The following is a 17,253-nucleotide window of genomic DNA, read 5'->3' as shown; positions in this document are numbered from 1 at the left end:
TTGTGTTCACCTTAGTTCATCATTTCTTTGTCTTTGTTTTTGTCTCGTCTCTCCTTCTATAATAACTTTTGAAATGCTTCCTAAGGTGTATCAAAAAGGTGTCAAAGTTTGTCTTAAAAACTTATTGAGTAATTATATTCTTCCCGGTGTTACAATATACTTTAAAGTACATATTTATTCATTTATTATTTGAAGAGAAGAGAATCAAAACAAAATTTAAAATTAAGTGATCAGGTAGAGTGAGGAAAGATAGAGTTAATACTGAAAGAATAATTGAAAAATAATAGTTGAGTTGAAAACAATTATGCAAACTCCATACCTGATTTGAATTCTATGGAGATATTTCTATTGAGATAATTGTCGCATAAATAAAGACTACACTGTTTTGTTATGATCCCAAATATATTTTTTAAATTATGATAACAAAATTTATTGAATGAATATTTATAAACTAGGATGTCTAAATGACTTCTCAAAGAAAAATGCACAGACTTCCAAGAAATACAAATATTACAGTGAAACAAACAACTTACTCATGAAATTGTTAATTAAGGACCTAATTCAAATGAAGTAAAATTTATATGATTAATGCAACATAAACAATTAAAAATTACAAAATAACTGATAAATTATAAACATAGTTTAGCCTCTATAGTATATGGAACCAATGTTATAGGTAGAAAGACCCACAGGTCATTTATTTCAGTGAGACATTCAGAAATTCATAATAACCTCCAAATTGTCCATGCTATGGGACCCGTGACTATGTCAGGGTTTGTCTATAAAATTTTGACTCCATTGAAAAGAATCATGTTTTGTTTATGTTCCTGAAACTATTTAGAAATGGGACCAAATAAATATTCATATGTGTTTAAAGTAATCTGGAGATTATCATTCATCTTGAAAATTACAATATCCACTTAAATAATCAGATCTCCTAAATATAAACTAGAAAGAAAAGCAAATACTAAGAAAAAAAAAAAGTAAACCAGCAATGTTCCTTCAATAGGAAACAAAATTACATTAAAAAGCAGTTGAAATGAAAATCAAATTACACAAGCAATTCAACATCTACTGCTAATGAAAAAGGCAACAAAACTGTCAATAGGATGGTATGTGAGAAGAATTGTTTTTCTACTTTTTTTAATTGCCTTTTTTTTCTCATTTTGAACTCCAAAAACTTTGATGCTTGTCTACTTTATAGATCCACCGCGTATGGATGAAACCTTGCAAATGCCTGCTGAGGTGGTGAGTGGAACATTTTTGTAGCATGCTACCAGATCCTCATTAGTGTGAAGATCCACTTGCAATGTTTCCCAGACTTTCTTCTTTGGATTCAAGAGTTCATCAGGATTACCTTCACTTCCTGGGAATGTAATTCTTTCTCCAACTTTAGCAGAACTGGGAGGCTCAACCAACTCAACCTGGAGAAAGCACAGCAATCAGATATTTATTCCTCCAACACCTCAGTGGATGGAGTCAGGAGGCAATGGCATAGATATTGTATTTTTCTTTACCTTGGAATGATCATCATTAGAAGCAGCAAGAACCATGGCTTGGGATTTAATGCCTCTCATGGATGCAGGCTTTAGGTTACAAAGAACACAGACCTTTCGATTCTGAAGAGAGTCAATAGTATGAATTAACAATCAATTAAAAAGGAATACGATCACAACTTGTTAAATTAATTCTGGTTAGACAAAAACCTGCATTTCATCAAGTGGTATGTATTTGACGAGCCCACTAACAACAGTTCTGGTCTGTTCTTCCCCAACGTCAATCTCTTCAACATACAGTGCATCTGCATCAGGATGTTTTTGAGCTTTTGTTATAAGGCCAACCCGAATATCAAGCCTTGTGATGGTAATATCTGGTTCAGGCACTGCTTTGTTTTTAGCTTCATTAGATGATTTTGCTGGTTTTTTCTTTCCATTGCCATCTGTAGTAAAAAAACAATAGACCTAACATGCATTAGTAATCTTGAACAGTTCTGTTTATATATTAAAGAAAATCAATGCCCTGCAAAAATTGAAGACTGACTTAAGCATAAATCATGGTTCAACAAGCTTAGTTAATGGTGAATATGTAATAATCAAGAGTGGAGATGTTAAGCTTGCTGCTAACACGCAGATAAAGTAACCAATAAACTCATGTGGCTAAAACTACTCCTCAGAGAACTCAATTTTGAAGGGCCTATTACAATGATGTTGATAACTGATAATTAGGTTGTCTTACATATCATCTCTAACCTAATACTTAAGAGAGGTCGATGTGAGGTGGGAGATATTACCACAAGCATCATCAACTCTGGTGAGATATTTTCGCCAAATCTATAAGGAGGCAAAGAATTGGTTACATAAGCTTGGTGCTTATAAATTATGCATTCCAACTTGAGGGGAGTTTTGAAAATCAGAGTAATATATTTTATTTATTAGTATAGACATGTAATATTTATTCTATAGGAAACCAGATATCCTCTATTCATACATAAATGTAATGAGTCTATACAAACTCAAAACCATTATATATATAAATACCCAATATTTAGTCCAATGTCTATGCATTCTGTATTTTGACAAGATCCTTGATTAAAATTAAAGACTTGTTATGATGATTTTGTAATATTATACTTTTTTCTTAATCATAAGATTATTGAGAATGAGACATAAATAACTTGCATACATAAATAACATACATAATTAAAGACTTGCATATTTTTTTCTAAATATGATGCACATTTGGCTATGAACCACTGAACTAATTCAATTAAGAAATCCTAATAGTTAACATTACATTAAAGTATTAATAAAAAATTCTAGAAAGGAAACGAGTCAAATGAGTCTACACCCATCAACTGAGTTGAATGTCCATCAGAACACCCCACCAACAGAAAGCCAAAACACAGATAATATATTTCTTTGATCTGAGATTGTTATAGTAATTAACAGGTTATTTTTTATATTTTAATCTAAATACCTAATATCTTAAAAGACTAGTTGAATGAAAATTGCATATTATTAAACTTTTAAAGAATTAATGAATTACTAAGAAGAAATGCATGAAATCAACAAATAAATTTAAGCTCTGGGACAAAATTAAAACATCGACCAAGGCAATTCAATAAATAAAAAAGGATTTAACTTATTCACCAATCAAATTTTACATGTTAACTTATTAGAGTAAACCCAAATTTTTAACTGAAGAATGCTACTTCATAATACTGGACATCGGTGTGTTCGGATCTATACACTAAATCCGAACCAAACCAAATATGATGAATTTAATTATCGAATTTATTATTTCTCAACCTAAAACAATCTTATGACATGATCAATTAGTTTTTAATTTTAAATTAATATATTTTAGACTTAAGTACTCAAATGTTCTTCTAAGTCTTTTTTTTTACCTTCATTCATTTTTTATTTTTTATTATATTAACTGGGTTTAACAATCCTCTTAATTTGGGTGATAATTGAATAAATAAAATGATAACAATAGAAAAAATATGTAGTAAATGTAATAAATGTTTTTTAGCCATTAAGAACAAGAATATATTTTTAAACCAATTAAAAATTAAAAATTTATATAACATGTAATATGCACAAGAAAAATATAACAACTTTTATAATAGCCAGGTTACGCAAACCAACACAGTCTGTATTAAATTCCGTTTTTGTTTTACACTAAACTCAAACCAATTCAACATGTAAATTAGAGGACGTCAACTTTATTGAGTAAACTATTTTAGTGGATGAAAATATTATATTTGAAAAACAAATTATAGATTTTATTTTAATTAAATATATAAATTTAATGAAATATTGTTATGTTTTCTTTGCTAACAAAATATTAAAATGAAATGAAGAACAGCAAACTGAAAGATTGGTAAAAATAACGTAACAAAATATTGTTACGTTGGACAATTCAAATTTGTTTTCATGCTCCAAAGGGCCATTATTGGCAAAAATACAAGTTAAACCAATTATGTACAAATACTTTTAGAAAAATATAACGTGTAGAGATGCAGATACAATATAGATATCATCAAATTAATTTCTTAAAGTGGTTTTAATTGTTTTCTATTTGAAATTTTCTTTTTCATCTGCATGCATCCACATAAAAAAGAATTGAAGTTTCAAGAGCTGTCGTTAGGCAAACTAATAAATTTCTTAGTTTAACGAGCTGTATTACTTTACCATAAAATATATCTTTCATTCAACTAAATGTGATAAAGTAATACTGCTCATTAAACTAATATATCTTTCATAAACACCACCTTTAAATTGTCACTTTTTTGCGGGGAAGCTGTCTACCTAAGTTATTATATGATAATACCACATATTCCGACTTTGTTTTCTTCTTCCTAACCTCAAAACACTCATTAAAAATGGAGGAGTGGGATAAAACACCTGAAACTTTTGTTTTCCTCAGTTTCTCGGCAACATTTTCAGCTTCCGCCTCAGCTCGCACAATCCTATCGGCCTGACTTCCAGCAAACTTCTTCCTGTAGAAGTCCACTTCTTCATCTTTCTGGTCAGCAATTTCGGAACCATCAATGACAATAAAGTGAAAGCACACCTAGAATTGCTTCACTAATTTTTCTGAAAGAGGGCAACTTACCAGCTCCTTGAACAATGGCTTGGGTGTTCCAATTTTATGACCAGAACTTAAAATATCCCAAGGCCTTTTTACCCTATCAACATCTCCTTTATCATCACAAAGTGAGACATGTATCTCCGCGGGCAAATTTAGTTGATTAAATACCTTAATGCCAGACAATAGACAAGAACTGAGAATGTCTTGAAATACCTAACATAATTAAAACGTACTGTCACAAGTGCAATATATGTTTACTGGGAGGTTTACTTACTTCGAGTGTGAAAGATGGGATAAAAGGTTCCAATAAACATGCCAGAAGGTATACAATCCCAACTGCAGTTTTCATGACAAGAGCGCAGAGTGATTTGTTTTCCTTGTAAAGACGCCAGAATTGAGCTTCCTGTAAATTTAATTGCACAAAAATTTCAGAAGGCAGCCATGTAACATGAACATAATACAATATATAATGTATTGTGTTTTCGGGTGCAACACAACACCTCTCCAAAGTTACCTGGAGATATGCATTTCCCTCGCTAGATATGCTCATTGCAGTTTTCAATCCTTGCTTTAGTTTAACCTAAGAAGATTGCAGAAAGAAATACCATTAAACTGTGATAATATTCAGGTAAAAACAACAGGCAATGTACCATAGTCATTTCAATTTACTATATCATGTCTCAAGAGGAGGATGGACTACCTTCTCCATTGCTTCTATGTATTGGTCTATATATGCAGCAACTTTATCAGCTAATTTTTTGGTCAAATTATGGGAGTCACCACTTACATCATCAGGAATGGAGGGGATAATGGAATCATATCCTTGACCTATACAATACAGAGTCATGTATAACTTAAAAAACAAGAATGAACACTAAATGAAAAAAAATAAAATAAAAAACTGGAATAATGAAGAGAGTAATGGTCATGGATCTTAAGACTTTCCAAAAACTGTAAAAAAGGACAGCTATTAATCAATGGCTCCAATATATATACAGTCACAACACTAATGATGGTAATTTCAAAGGATTCGTAGCAGCTAATCTGTAGACACTTGAAGGGAAATGATGAAAGAGTTTGACCAACCTGCAGGTTTGGCAATAAAACTCAAAACTCGGTTGATAAAGTTGCCCAAATTATTCAGTAATTCACTATTTAATTTAGCTTGCAAATCAGGCCATGTAAATAATGTATCCGATACCTACATCACATAAGCACATTCAAATGAATAAAGAATAGAATATCCATTAATGTTTAACAAGAGATAAGACAGGTAGGCAAAACAGAATTCATAAAGTTTGTTAAATAGAATTACCTCGGGCCTATTTGTGAGCAAGTAATATCTCCATACTTCAACTGGAATCTCTGTATCTTTCACATCATTACCAAATACCCCGATACCTTTGCTCTTGGAAAACTTACCTAAAAATAATTTCTCACTAAATTTAGTTGATTCGTAGTGTCTAAATGTCAACTATCTTCACGTCCACAGAAAATTTTAGATTAACTTCTAGCCAATGAGGGCTTTTCAAATGAGATAAGTATTTGATTCCTAACTAGTAACCTTATAAGTTTTTAAGTGATTATGGAGAAGTGAAAAAAGTATTCTTTTAAAATTTCAGGTTCAAAAGTTGATTTTATCTTGTGTAAAATTCTTCTGATTTTACCTCTTTGATTCATTTTATTCTCCTATCTATAACTGTTCTTTGTAGATACTTATAATTATAATGACAACTGACAAACCATGGAAAAACAAATAACTAACCTGCTTCATAATTTAAGTATTCGGTAACACTGATAGTCTTCATTAAAGTCCAATTCTCACCAGTTCCAAGTAGAGTAGATGGAAACATCACCTGGAGAATAAATTCCATCAGGTTAGAATGAACGTTTAACTCAGCTAGAGAATTACTGATCAGTGAGGGAAAATGATAAAAAAACAAGATGATGAATACATTGTCCCATGTAAACACAGGCACATAATGGTATACATATTCTCAAATTGTATAAAGTCCTCAACAACTTACAGTGTGGAATGGCACATTGTCCTTGCCCATAAACTGATACAGCTCCACATTCTCTGGGTTTTTCCACCATTTCTCCCAATCACGCGTGTAGCATGAAGTGATTGACACATACCCAATCGGTGCATCAAACCACACATAGAAAACCTTCCAATATTACAAAATTGAGCAGACAAACTACAAAGTTAATAAATGAAAAAATAACGAAAAATATTGGAAAAATCAATAGAAAACTGACCTTGTCTTTGTATTTTTCATGCGGAACGGGAACCCCCCACTTTAGATCCCTCGTAATACAGCGTGGCTTTAGTCCTTCTCTAAGCCATGAATTTGTTGTTTGGATGGCATTCTGACTCCATCCACCAGCCACAGACATCTCAGTGATATATTTTTCCAATCTGTCCTTCAATAAAGGAAGTTCAAGAAACAAATGGTCTGTATCCCGAATTCGAGGAGTTTTCTGACAAACCTGTTATAAATGTCAAAAATCTCATTAAGAAATATACTATCATTTACCCCAACCATAAAATTGTGCAAGTGTGTTAAAAGTAAATGAACATGTGCACTCCAGAAAGCCCCACTAAAAGAAAAAGGTATAGAAAGGAACCAAAGAAGAAAGCTCACTGAGGGAAAACAAAACTTATGGAACAGAACGAAAGTACCAAACCGAAAGCTACTGAAATCTCCAATTAAGAAATTCAGTCAATTCCTAAAATTGTCCAACACAATTACAACTGATGCTTTGTCAAATAGGAATGAAACCACTAACTAATAAACCAGTGAAACCAGGTCTTAAATTTTAAAAGTGGGACGGGTTAATACCTTGCATCTGGGATTTTTCAATTCTGTTGGATTCAGAAGTTTTCCACACTTCTCACATTGGTCTCCTCGAGCAGAATCATACTCACACCCCGGAGTCGGGCAGGTTCCCTCCACAAGCCTATCAGCTAAGAACCTTTCACACGTGTCACAATAAAGCTGAAATACAATAGGCGTTTAACAATCACCTCCTTGAAAATAATTGAAATCTGAAAACTACCCTTACAATTTCAAACAAATAGGAAGATAATAGCAATGCCGAAAGAAATAGATACAGTTCGGCCAAACAACCTGCTGCATTGTGTTTTCGGAGAGCCATTTGTTCTCAAATATTTTTTTAAAAATTTCTTGACAGACTTCAGTTTGCTGAGGGCATGATGTCCTCCCAAATTCGTCAAAACTTATGTTGAACCAATTGTACACCTCCTTATGTATAGCGTAGTATCTACAAACACAGAGAGAGTAAGAGTATTATTGAAATTTCACTGAAGTAATGAGTGCCTGTATGACAAATTCACATAGATAGACTTGCAAATCAAGTCCAATACAACATGAAATATTCACTTGAAACAATCCTTTGAATATAAGCCAAGCTAAGCCATTAACCCTAACACATGACGAATGAACAGAATAATCACATGGAAATAGCATGATTGTGAGTACGCAAACACATATAACACAGGTTAAATTTTAAAAAAATAATAAAGAGAAACCCATACTTGTCACAGATCTCCTTGGGAGAGCACTTTTCTTCCATGGCTTTAGTCTCTGTCGCGGTTCCATACTCATCAGTACCGCAGATGTAAATAGTGTTGTAACCCCGAATCCGACAGTAGCGAGCGAACACATCGGCGCTCAGAACGCCTAGTCAAAATCAAACCAAAACGTTAATCTCTCGGCGACACAAACAAGATAAACACACAGATTCAATCGTAAATTTCAATCGATCAAAATAAAAATTGAAGAAAGCCATGAAGCAACAAATAGTATGAGAAGAGCCATGAAACGACAAATAATGAGAGAAGAGATAATGGAACGCACATCCAATGATGTTTCCAAGGTGAGGAACGTTGTTGACATAAGGCAAGGCACTGGTGATTAGGATGTTACGCTTCCCTTCCACGGGAAGCTTCGGCGGTTTCCCATTCTGAGCCATCTGAACGAATTCGTGGCGTTCGGCGGAGAGAGAATAAGCTCCGGCGGCGGAGAGAGTGTCGGAGAACACGATGAAAACGAGGGCAACGATGGGTAACGCCGGCGGCTCTCTAACGAACCTGAATAATATGTCTGACTGGTGACTAGGTATAGTTAATGGTAAAGCACGCTGTGCCTCTTCTTCTAATCTAAATACAGGTTAATTCTTACTTTGCTAAGCCTTGCATAGCAAGGTTAAGCTGAGATTATTTTATATATATTAAATTAAAAAGGTATAAATCACTTAATTTATTACTAAATAAACTTTTTACATTACCTGTAAATATAAACTAAAATAAAAATTTCAGTTTTAATATATTTTATATTGTTTGTAATAGATATATTTATAGAAATGTCAGCCAATTGTGAGAAATAGGTAATAGAAGCAATTTGTTAGGTTTATTATGATTTTATTCTTTTAAAAGATAACATAGTAAACGTTTAAAAGTAGTTACTTACTATTTTTTTATTTATTTTCTCGAATTAAAATAATTTCGTTAAATGTGTAATTGATTTTGAATTAAAAATGTAATATATATTTATTATGTAAATTAGTTTTTATAATTCATTTTAAGATAGAAACGATCATGTTAGAATTAAATAAATATATACAAATATGTATGAAAATAATGTTTTATATAAAATTTTAATTAATTTCATGCAAAGTTTACATCGTGCAGATTTTCATTTGAATTATTTTCATATTATTCATAATCACCATTTTTATTCAAATCTATTAATTTATTCATCTTAGTCAATATAATTTAAATATATTTTTACCAAAGAAAGAAAAACAAAACTAACTGAAAAATAATGTTATTTATGGCTAACAAAAATATACTTAAGCTTAAAATATATCATCTACAGACACGGTTGTCATAATCAAACATAAAACTAGTTTATTATAAATAACTGCAGTGGGTAGTGTGTTGACTAAAATGCATTTAACATATCATTAAAAAAAACACTGCATTGCGTGTAAATAGTATTTCTTAATATTTTTTTTTAATGACACATAGTTCAAGTATAAAAGTTTGACATAAAATTTAAAATTTCAAGTTATAAAATTAAAAGATACTTTAAAAAAATTCTAAAATATTAAAAATATAAATAAAAGTTATTAAAATACGAGTAGTATGAGTTATTAAATTAAAATAAAATCTCAAAAATAATATGATAGAATGAGATGAGTCTGTGCAAAGTAAAATTAAACTCAATAATATAAATATTGCATTCGAAATTATTTATGTCTTGTTCACAGCAGAGCTGATGTATTTATTCTAACTAATATTATGCATGTTGTCCATTCACTTCTGTTTTTTTCAATGCTTGAAAATTGAGCTTACAAAATAGGTTTGATGGTAAAACCTATTCTTAAAGTTGTATATCAAATCACTATATTCATTAATTAAAATTAATTTTATTTGTACTACTTGATTCAAAAAATAATAAATTATTCAATTTTAAATTTGTAGTTGTTTATGTTTAGTTTGATTTGAATTTAGGAAAGACAACTTGTTTACTGTGATACAATATTATTCCTATTTTCCACTTACCATCTTCTAAAAACAAAAAAAATAGTTTAAGGGATGTAATGCTTACTGTAAATAAATTTGACATCTCATTTTATAAAAAGTTGTCATTTTTCTCTAAATTTGTTCAACCCTTTGTTTTTTTGTCTTTTAATAAATATGTTACATATAAGATATTTTGGGCTACATGTGATCTTTAATGACCGAAGATAAATCTTTATTTGATTATGTGTATTAAGTTTGTTATGATTGTTAATTATAATTATCTATGTACAATTAGAACAATTCATATGAGTAGAGTTTCTGTTAAATAATTTTTTAATTATGACCGTTTATCTAGATGAGAGAACTCCACTTTAAAATTTAAGTATACCTTTATATATGAGTCGTGATCGTAAAATATTAAAGAATAATTTAAAATTATAGGTCTAGTGAAATTGAAGTGATAGTTGAGTATGTGATCTAAATTTGTTTACACTGATATCTCTAATTGTGTAACCTGAATTGATATGTTTGAGGTATTGATATAAGTGTATAGATGCACATTTTCAATTGGAATATTAATAAAATATCTAAACAAAGTTGATTAAGAATGCAACCATTTTAGATTTATTTTTTCAAAATTCACCAAGAGAGAGTACAAAATATACAAAAAAAAATCTCCAATGGTTTTACTTAATGGGCAAACCATTTTCTATGGATGAGTTTGATATAATCAATATTAAAAGGTATGAATCCAAAAGTGAGACGTGTGGTTGACTCGTTGGGCGAGGAAGTCTAATTAGGGAAAATTTTAAAAAATCTAGTATTGGTACTCTCTCGTTGGGCGAGGAAGTCTAACTGGGGGAAATTTAAAAAAATCTAGTACTGGTACTCTTTCATTCGGCAAGTACGTAGGTCATTGAGTGCGTGATAAGTCAGAGAGCATAGCTATGTTCTTCTTGGGACGAGAAATATGGTCGTTGGACAGTCTCATTCCATTAGTTGAGTGATATTAGTGTTATAAAAATGGGTTAGAACCCGATGGCTAATCCAATCAACAACGGGTTCGGGTCGAATTGAGTTTGAAAAAAATGAAAATTTTTTATACGAGTCAATTTTTAACTCGGCCTACTTAGAACACAACTCACCAACCCACCTAGTTTAATTTAATGATTTATTGTTTTATTTTTCAATATTATTAATTAACATTTTTTTATTTTACTGTAAATGGGAATAAAGAAAAAGATGTTTCAAGAAAAAAAATATTATAAATTTATTCATTTAAGACTCTAATATTATAAATGGATAAATGACACAAAAGTTATCAATATTATAAATTTATTTATTCACTTCTTGGGTTTGTTTTTGGATTACATTTGAGTTGTATGTTAATTTTTTATTTATTTTGAATTGTCATTTTAACATCCTTTTATAGTGAAATAATTTAAACTTGAATTACAAAAAAAAATTGTAATTTTTTTATTTAAAAAAAACTTATAATTAAGTGAGTCAACGAGTCAACCTGTTTAATCGACCAACCCATGGTAGGTCTAACGGGTTCGAATCTTTTCAATAAATTAGTCGAGTTGGGTTGACTCACTATATTAAGAAAGTGAATTTTAAGCCTAATTGGCCTTATCTTTGGTCAAGGTGGGACTTCCAACACACTAAGTGGTCAACCCATTGTGGACTAGATGACCCGTTTTAACAACACTAAGTGATATACATGTATTTGCCAACTTAATTTAACATGTTTTAATTCTTTATAAATTCGTATTATAATTTGATATGAATGATAATGTTAATATTATACTAGTGGAATTGACGTCATGGTTAAAGTGAGACTATTTTGATTCTACTAAATACCGTACTCATTTAGAAAAAAAAAAATTATCAGTTTTGAGAGTTAAAAAAGATTCTCATATGTAGATTTTGAATAGGATAAAATTTTACAATTATAAAATTTACCTCACCATACTCTTTGACATGGGATGTCACCTTACCACAATACAGTTATAAACCTTTGAAATGCAGGAGTCACTATGAGAAGTACCTCGTATTAAATTATACTAAATATATTATAATTATTTAGAGGCTGTGTCATATATATATATATATATATATATATATATATATATATATATATATATATATATATATGTATGTATGTGGATATGAAAAAACTTTGAGACCTTTATATACATGTTATTCTTTATGTTATTGATGATTATCATCTCTGAAATGCTGAAAAGATGGATTATTCATGTGGATTAATGTTTCATTTTTATAAAAAGTATGATTTTAAATCTACATTAACTCATCCTTTTTTCTTGTTTTTGTTTATGATTTATGATCACATCTTATATGTAAGTAAATATTAATATAGGGAAGAAATTGAGAAACAGTAATTTGATTAGCAATTAAAGTATAATTATTATATACGTATAATAGTTTTTTGTATTGTATAATTTCTTTACCTATTAAAATATTTTATATATTCTAATAATTTTAAATTGAGTTTTAAGGTAGATTGTAATTACACGTTATATGACCATCTGATTTATTATTGTTTAATATTTATAATATTTTAGTTACATGCTACGTAAAAATGTTATGTACACGATGTTAAAACATACTTTTAAATTTAGATGCATTTAAAATTTAAAACAATGTTTTTTTGCACTACTCAATTTATAAAAATAATATATATATATATATATATATATATATATATATATATATATATATATATATATATATATATATATATATATATATATATATATATATATATATATATATATATCTAGAGATGAAGCAAGAAAATTTTAAAATGAGTTATCTGGTTTGTATTCTAATGCATCTTCTCTATCACAAACTTGTGCCTTGTGTATGTAAAATTCAGAGAAGAAAAGTTGTGTTCGTTTTTTTTTTTTGAAGTTTTTATTTTTTGTTTTATTTGAAGGTTATTTTGTTTGTTAGAATTTTTATTATTCTTGTTTTTATAGTTTTTGGATTTATTAAAAAAAATACTTTGATATATTAATATTATTATTTTTTTAAATATAAAATTTTATTTATATGAGTATTTTATATGTTAAATGAACTTAAAAATATAACATCCTATTATTATTTTGTTATTAATTGTTAAGACACTTTTTTTTTTTGGGTAAACTAATGTAACTATGTTTTTATTTGTCGCAGTCAAGAAATTTTCACTCCGTATTTTCCCATAAAATTTGGATTAGTTTATTTGAAATTAAGGGTGAGTGTTTCTTTTTATCAGCAAAACGTTTGATTTTTTTATTCATTTAAGGATTGCTTTGTTTGTTTGGTTATTCATTTAAGTCTTTCTTTGTTTTTTTTTTTAACAAATGTATATGTTTTATTTTATTTTAAAAAGGTCGTAGTATTAACTTTATAGTGTTGTTACCCATACTTAGACTTTTGTTAGTAATTGTATTAATATATTTTTTATACATTAGTGTAAAAACACTATTTAACGTCACCTATCAGATGTCGGTTTCGTGATAAACCGACGTCTATTATTGCACGGTGACATTATTGTAAATATATTGGTAAACTTGACGTCCGTTTCGATGTTAGGCGACGTCTATGACATGATAGACGTCGTACCTGCCTCAAACCGACGTCAAATTGCCTGAGGTATGTAATAAGACAGATAATTCGACGTCGTCTAGAAAAGGGCACCGACGTTCCAGTCTCTGACAGGAAATCAAACGGTTCAGCTTCAGACGAGTAATAGACGTCGAATCTCCTGGACAAGCGACGTCGACTAGGGCTACAATTAATGTTATTCACCAAATTCCCAGGCGCTTAGACATCACGTAGTCAAACGGCGACGTCTAAGGCCTATTTGGAAGCGGGAAGACAAAAATCCTTCAATTTAGACGTCGGTTTGGAATGTAATCGACGTCTACGTTCCTGTAATTGATTATTTTCACCAAATTCGAGAGTTTTAGACGTCGGCTAGGAGGGGCACCGACGTGAATTACCCTGACAGGAAATCAACCGTCAATCTTTTCAGCTTCTTTAAGAAGAATAAACGTCGGATCCCGATCAAACACTGACGTCTATAGACGTCGATTTATGGCGCAATCGACGCCCAATTTCATTTTAAATAAACCGCAGACCCTTCTAACCACTCAGTTTCTGATCGCGTCTTCATCTTTTCTCCTTTTTCTCTGGTTCTCCTTTTCTTTTACTCCCTTGCGCACCTCTACTTTTTATCTTTTTCGGCATTGCATTGTATTTTGTCATAACGTCATTGTCTTCGTCCTCTCATTTCTCTCTCTTCATCCCAGGTGCGTGGTTTTTNTTATGCTTACCGTTTAAAATTTCTTTAGTTTTTTATCGATTATCTTGTCGTTCAACTGATTAAAATTTATTTTGTGTTGTGTTTTAGTGTAGTTTTGATCAACTCTTTCGGTAACATAGTGCAACATTCTCCCTTTGCTAGTTTCCTCACTAAAAGAGTGGCGATTTTTTGAGTTTTCTAGTTCTTTCGACCCAAAATGGAACTTGGGTCCTTGTTTACTTCTTGACACCGTAATTTTTTTCTGTTACAGTTGAATAATTGGAAGTAGCCATGGACCCAGGTTCGGTTTTGGGTTGAAAGCACTAGAAGATTCAAAAGATGCAAGCTTTTTTTGTGGGGAAACTAGCGAGAAGAGAGTGTTGCACAATGCTACCGAAAGTCTGGATCAAAACTGCACTAAAACACAAAGTCGTTGTTAGACGTCGGTTAAATCCATGCCCGACGTCTATAACAACATAGACGTCGGTTAGTGTCATTTTAAACCTCTTTATATATTCAAGTTGACGTCGGTTTAATCGTAGATGGACGTCTATATAGAGTAATTCGACGTTGGTGTGAGTATAAGCAGACGTCTATACAGATGTCGGTGGATATCGTTAACTGACGTTTATATGGACGTCGGTTCTGACGAATTTCGACGTCCCATAGACGTCACCCGTTTAGACGTCGATTGTGAAAGTGACGTTAAAAACCAAAATTAACCGACGTTAAACAACGTTTTTGCACTAGTGATATTGGAGACTAAATGTGTAAAAATTTAATATATTTATAATATTAAAGTCAAAGGAAAAAACTAACAATTAGTTTATGATTTTGTACAATTTTTATATATTAATATTTTATTTTAAAACTATCAAGAAAATATTTTATAATCCTCAAACACATTCAAAAAACATAAATCAATCATACTATAACAATACATTGTGACCTTTGACTACACACATTAGTTTTATTACAACATAATATGGATAATATTTGGTGTTTTTACCTATACTTTTTCTTTGGTATTTCTTTTAACCTGTTTTTTGTGTTTAAAATTGAGATAAATGTAAGAGTTCAATGTAACTGAAGTATGAAATAAAAATGTAACATATTTGAATATAATTTATAATTTTTGTGTATTGAGATTTGATGATGTGTAATTGTTTAATTTTGTTAAAAAGTAAATTTTAAATTTAATTTAATTTTTAAAAATTAAATTACATAGTTAAATTTTATTTCATTTATATATTACAATTTTTTATTAATTTTAATTGATACAAAACTTTTAACACAATCCATTACGTAAAAAGATATACAAATAATTTATATTCATTTGAATATTATAAATTAATTTTATTTTTAATTGATATAAGACTTGAAAAACATAATTTTTTTTTTTGAAAAGAGTATCAATGATACATTAACTTTATTATAACTTTTTACTGATATTTATAAGAATATGCTTTGGTGATTTTGAGACTAAACCAAGTATAAATATATTCTCTTTTTAAGATTAAACCAAAAAGACAAGGACAAGTGTAATAACTGTATTTGGATGCAAGTTGTTATCATGTATTCTTTTGAAATTTGACTAGTCAAACTTTTTTATTATATATATTTTTTTAAATATCTCAATAATGTGTTTATATACGGTTGTCTCAATAATGTATTTTATACTTATACCATTAATCTTTATAAACAATTAGTAAACATCCAATATACTTAGGCATCCAAATGTACACATAAATTTTATTACAACAACAATAATTGTTATCTATATTTGATTTTTTTTTTGTTTATATTAAGATACTTCTGTGAGTTTAATATTTAAGTCTAATGATTTATAAATTACACTATTGATTTTAATGTTTTTAAGTCGGCAATAAAAGTCACTATTATCATCTTATACCAAACACCCTCAATTTGTATATATGAATAAATTTATCCTTGCTTTAAACCAAATAATTAGGGTTTTTCACAACAATTTTAAGTAGTGGTTTTATTTTATTTTATTTTATTTAAATATATTTATTTATGATAAAAAAATCACTCACAAAAATAAGTAAAAGTTATCTACTATAAAACATTATAAAAAATAATTATATTTATTTTTTCTTATAAAAAATAACACGCCTATAATATATATGTTTTTCTTATTTATAACTAGAATGTTTTAAAAGAAATATATATTACTAAAGTTTTTCTAATTGATATATCATTTAGCTACACATAACAGCAATGTCGTCCATTTATTATGTAACACATTCAACAATATTGCTATTTTAAAAGAAATAATAATATTTAAAAATTTCTTAGAAAACAACATTCTTAAGTAAAAAAAATATTGCTATTTTATATTGAGCCTGGTTTATTTATTTTTATTAAAAATATATAGAAAACTACAATTTTTAAAAATACCTATTTTTCAGTTTTTCTTATATAACAAATTAGTTATTGATAACTTTTTGGCAAGTATACCAAATCGTTACAAGTAATACAGTGCATAAGTAAAGTATCGTTCTCCCAAGGGACTTGTGCAACACATGATAATTCTTCCTTTTATAACTCAATTAGACATTAAAATACACAAAACAATACAAGAAACACAGTTGGTGTACCAGGAATTGGTCTTTGACTAACATTACAGTAACATCCTGGATAAAATACGTTCTCTGTTCAAGCATTCACATAAGCGTATCTTGATTTAATTCCTTAAAGCAAGTTCTAAAATTATCTATTAAATTATTAATTCCTTAATTAATTCAACAGATAATTTTGCATTAAA

The 17,253-nt window shown here is 29.4% G+C and overlaps 1 protein-coding gene across 1 annotated transcript; it reads right to left on the bottom strand.

Annotated features, from left to right (window-relative positions):
- Positions 1 to 975: 975 nt before the first annotated feature.
- Positions 976 to 8,765, bottom strand: LOC106779146 (methionine--tRNA ligase, cytoplasmic). The gene is made up of 17 exons (XM_014667203.2): positions 8,481 to 8,765; positions 8,159 to 8,303; positions 7,731 to 7,884; positions 7,443 to 7,598; positions 6,859 to 7,089; positions 6,624 to 6,767; positions 6,362 to 6,452; positions 5,912 to 6,018; positions 5,683 to 5,797; positions 5,297 to 5,424; positions 5,111 to 5,176; positions 4,871 to 4,999; positions 4,621 to 4,764; positions 4,410 to 4,530; positions 1,707 to 1,939; positions 1,518 to 1,619; positions 976 to 1,424 (listed from the first exon to the last, which is right to left on the bottom strand). Exons 1-17 carry the CDS (start codon positions 8,593 to 8,595, stop codon positions 1,194 to 1,196), a joined length of 2,412 nt encoding a protein of 803 aa, XP_014522689.1. The 5' UTR covers positions 8,596 to 8,765; the 3' UTR covers positions 976 to 1,193.
- Positions 8,766 to 17,253: the final 8,488 nt, after the last annotated feature.

The sequence above is a fragment of the Vigna radiata genome, chromosome 2 (genome assembly GCF_000741045.1).
Source record: "Vigna radiata var. radiata cultivar VC1973A chromosome 2, Vradiata_ver6, whole genome shotgun sequence".
Taxonomy (NCBI): Eukaryota; Viridiplantae; Streptophyta; class Magnoliopsida; order Fabales; family Fabaceae; genus Vigna; species Vigna radiata.
This window is presented reverse-complemented; position numbering and strand designations above follow the sequence as displayed.

Bases quoted from the DNA above. Each gene is read 5' to 3' on its own strand.
- LOC106779146 (XM_014667203.2), bottom strand. From the start codon at position 8,595: ATGGCTCAGAATGGGAAACCGCCGAAGCTTCCCGTGGAAGGGAAGCGT. The intron at 6,453-6,623 runs GTAAGTTGTTGA...TTTATTCTCCAG, and splicing joins ACAATGTGCCATTCCACACT to GTGATGTTTCCATCTACTCT. The intron at 5,425-5,682 runs GTTGGTCAAACT...TGTATTGTATAG, and splicing joins TTTTATTGCCAAACCTGCAG to GTCAAGGATATGATTCCATT.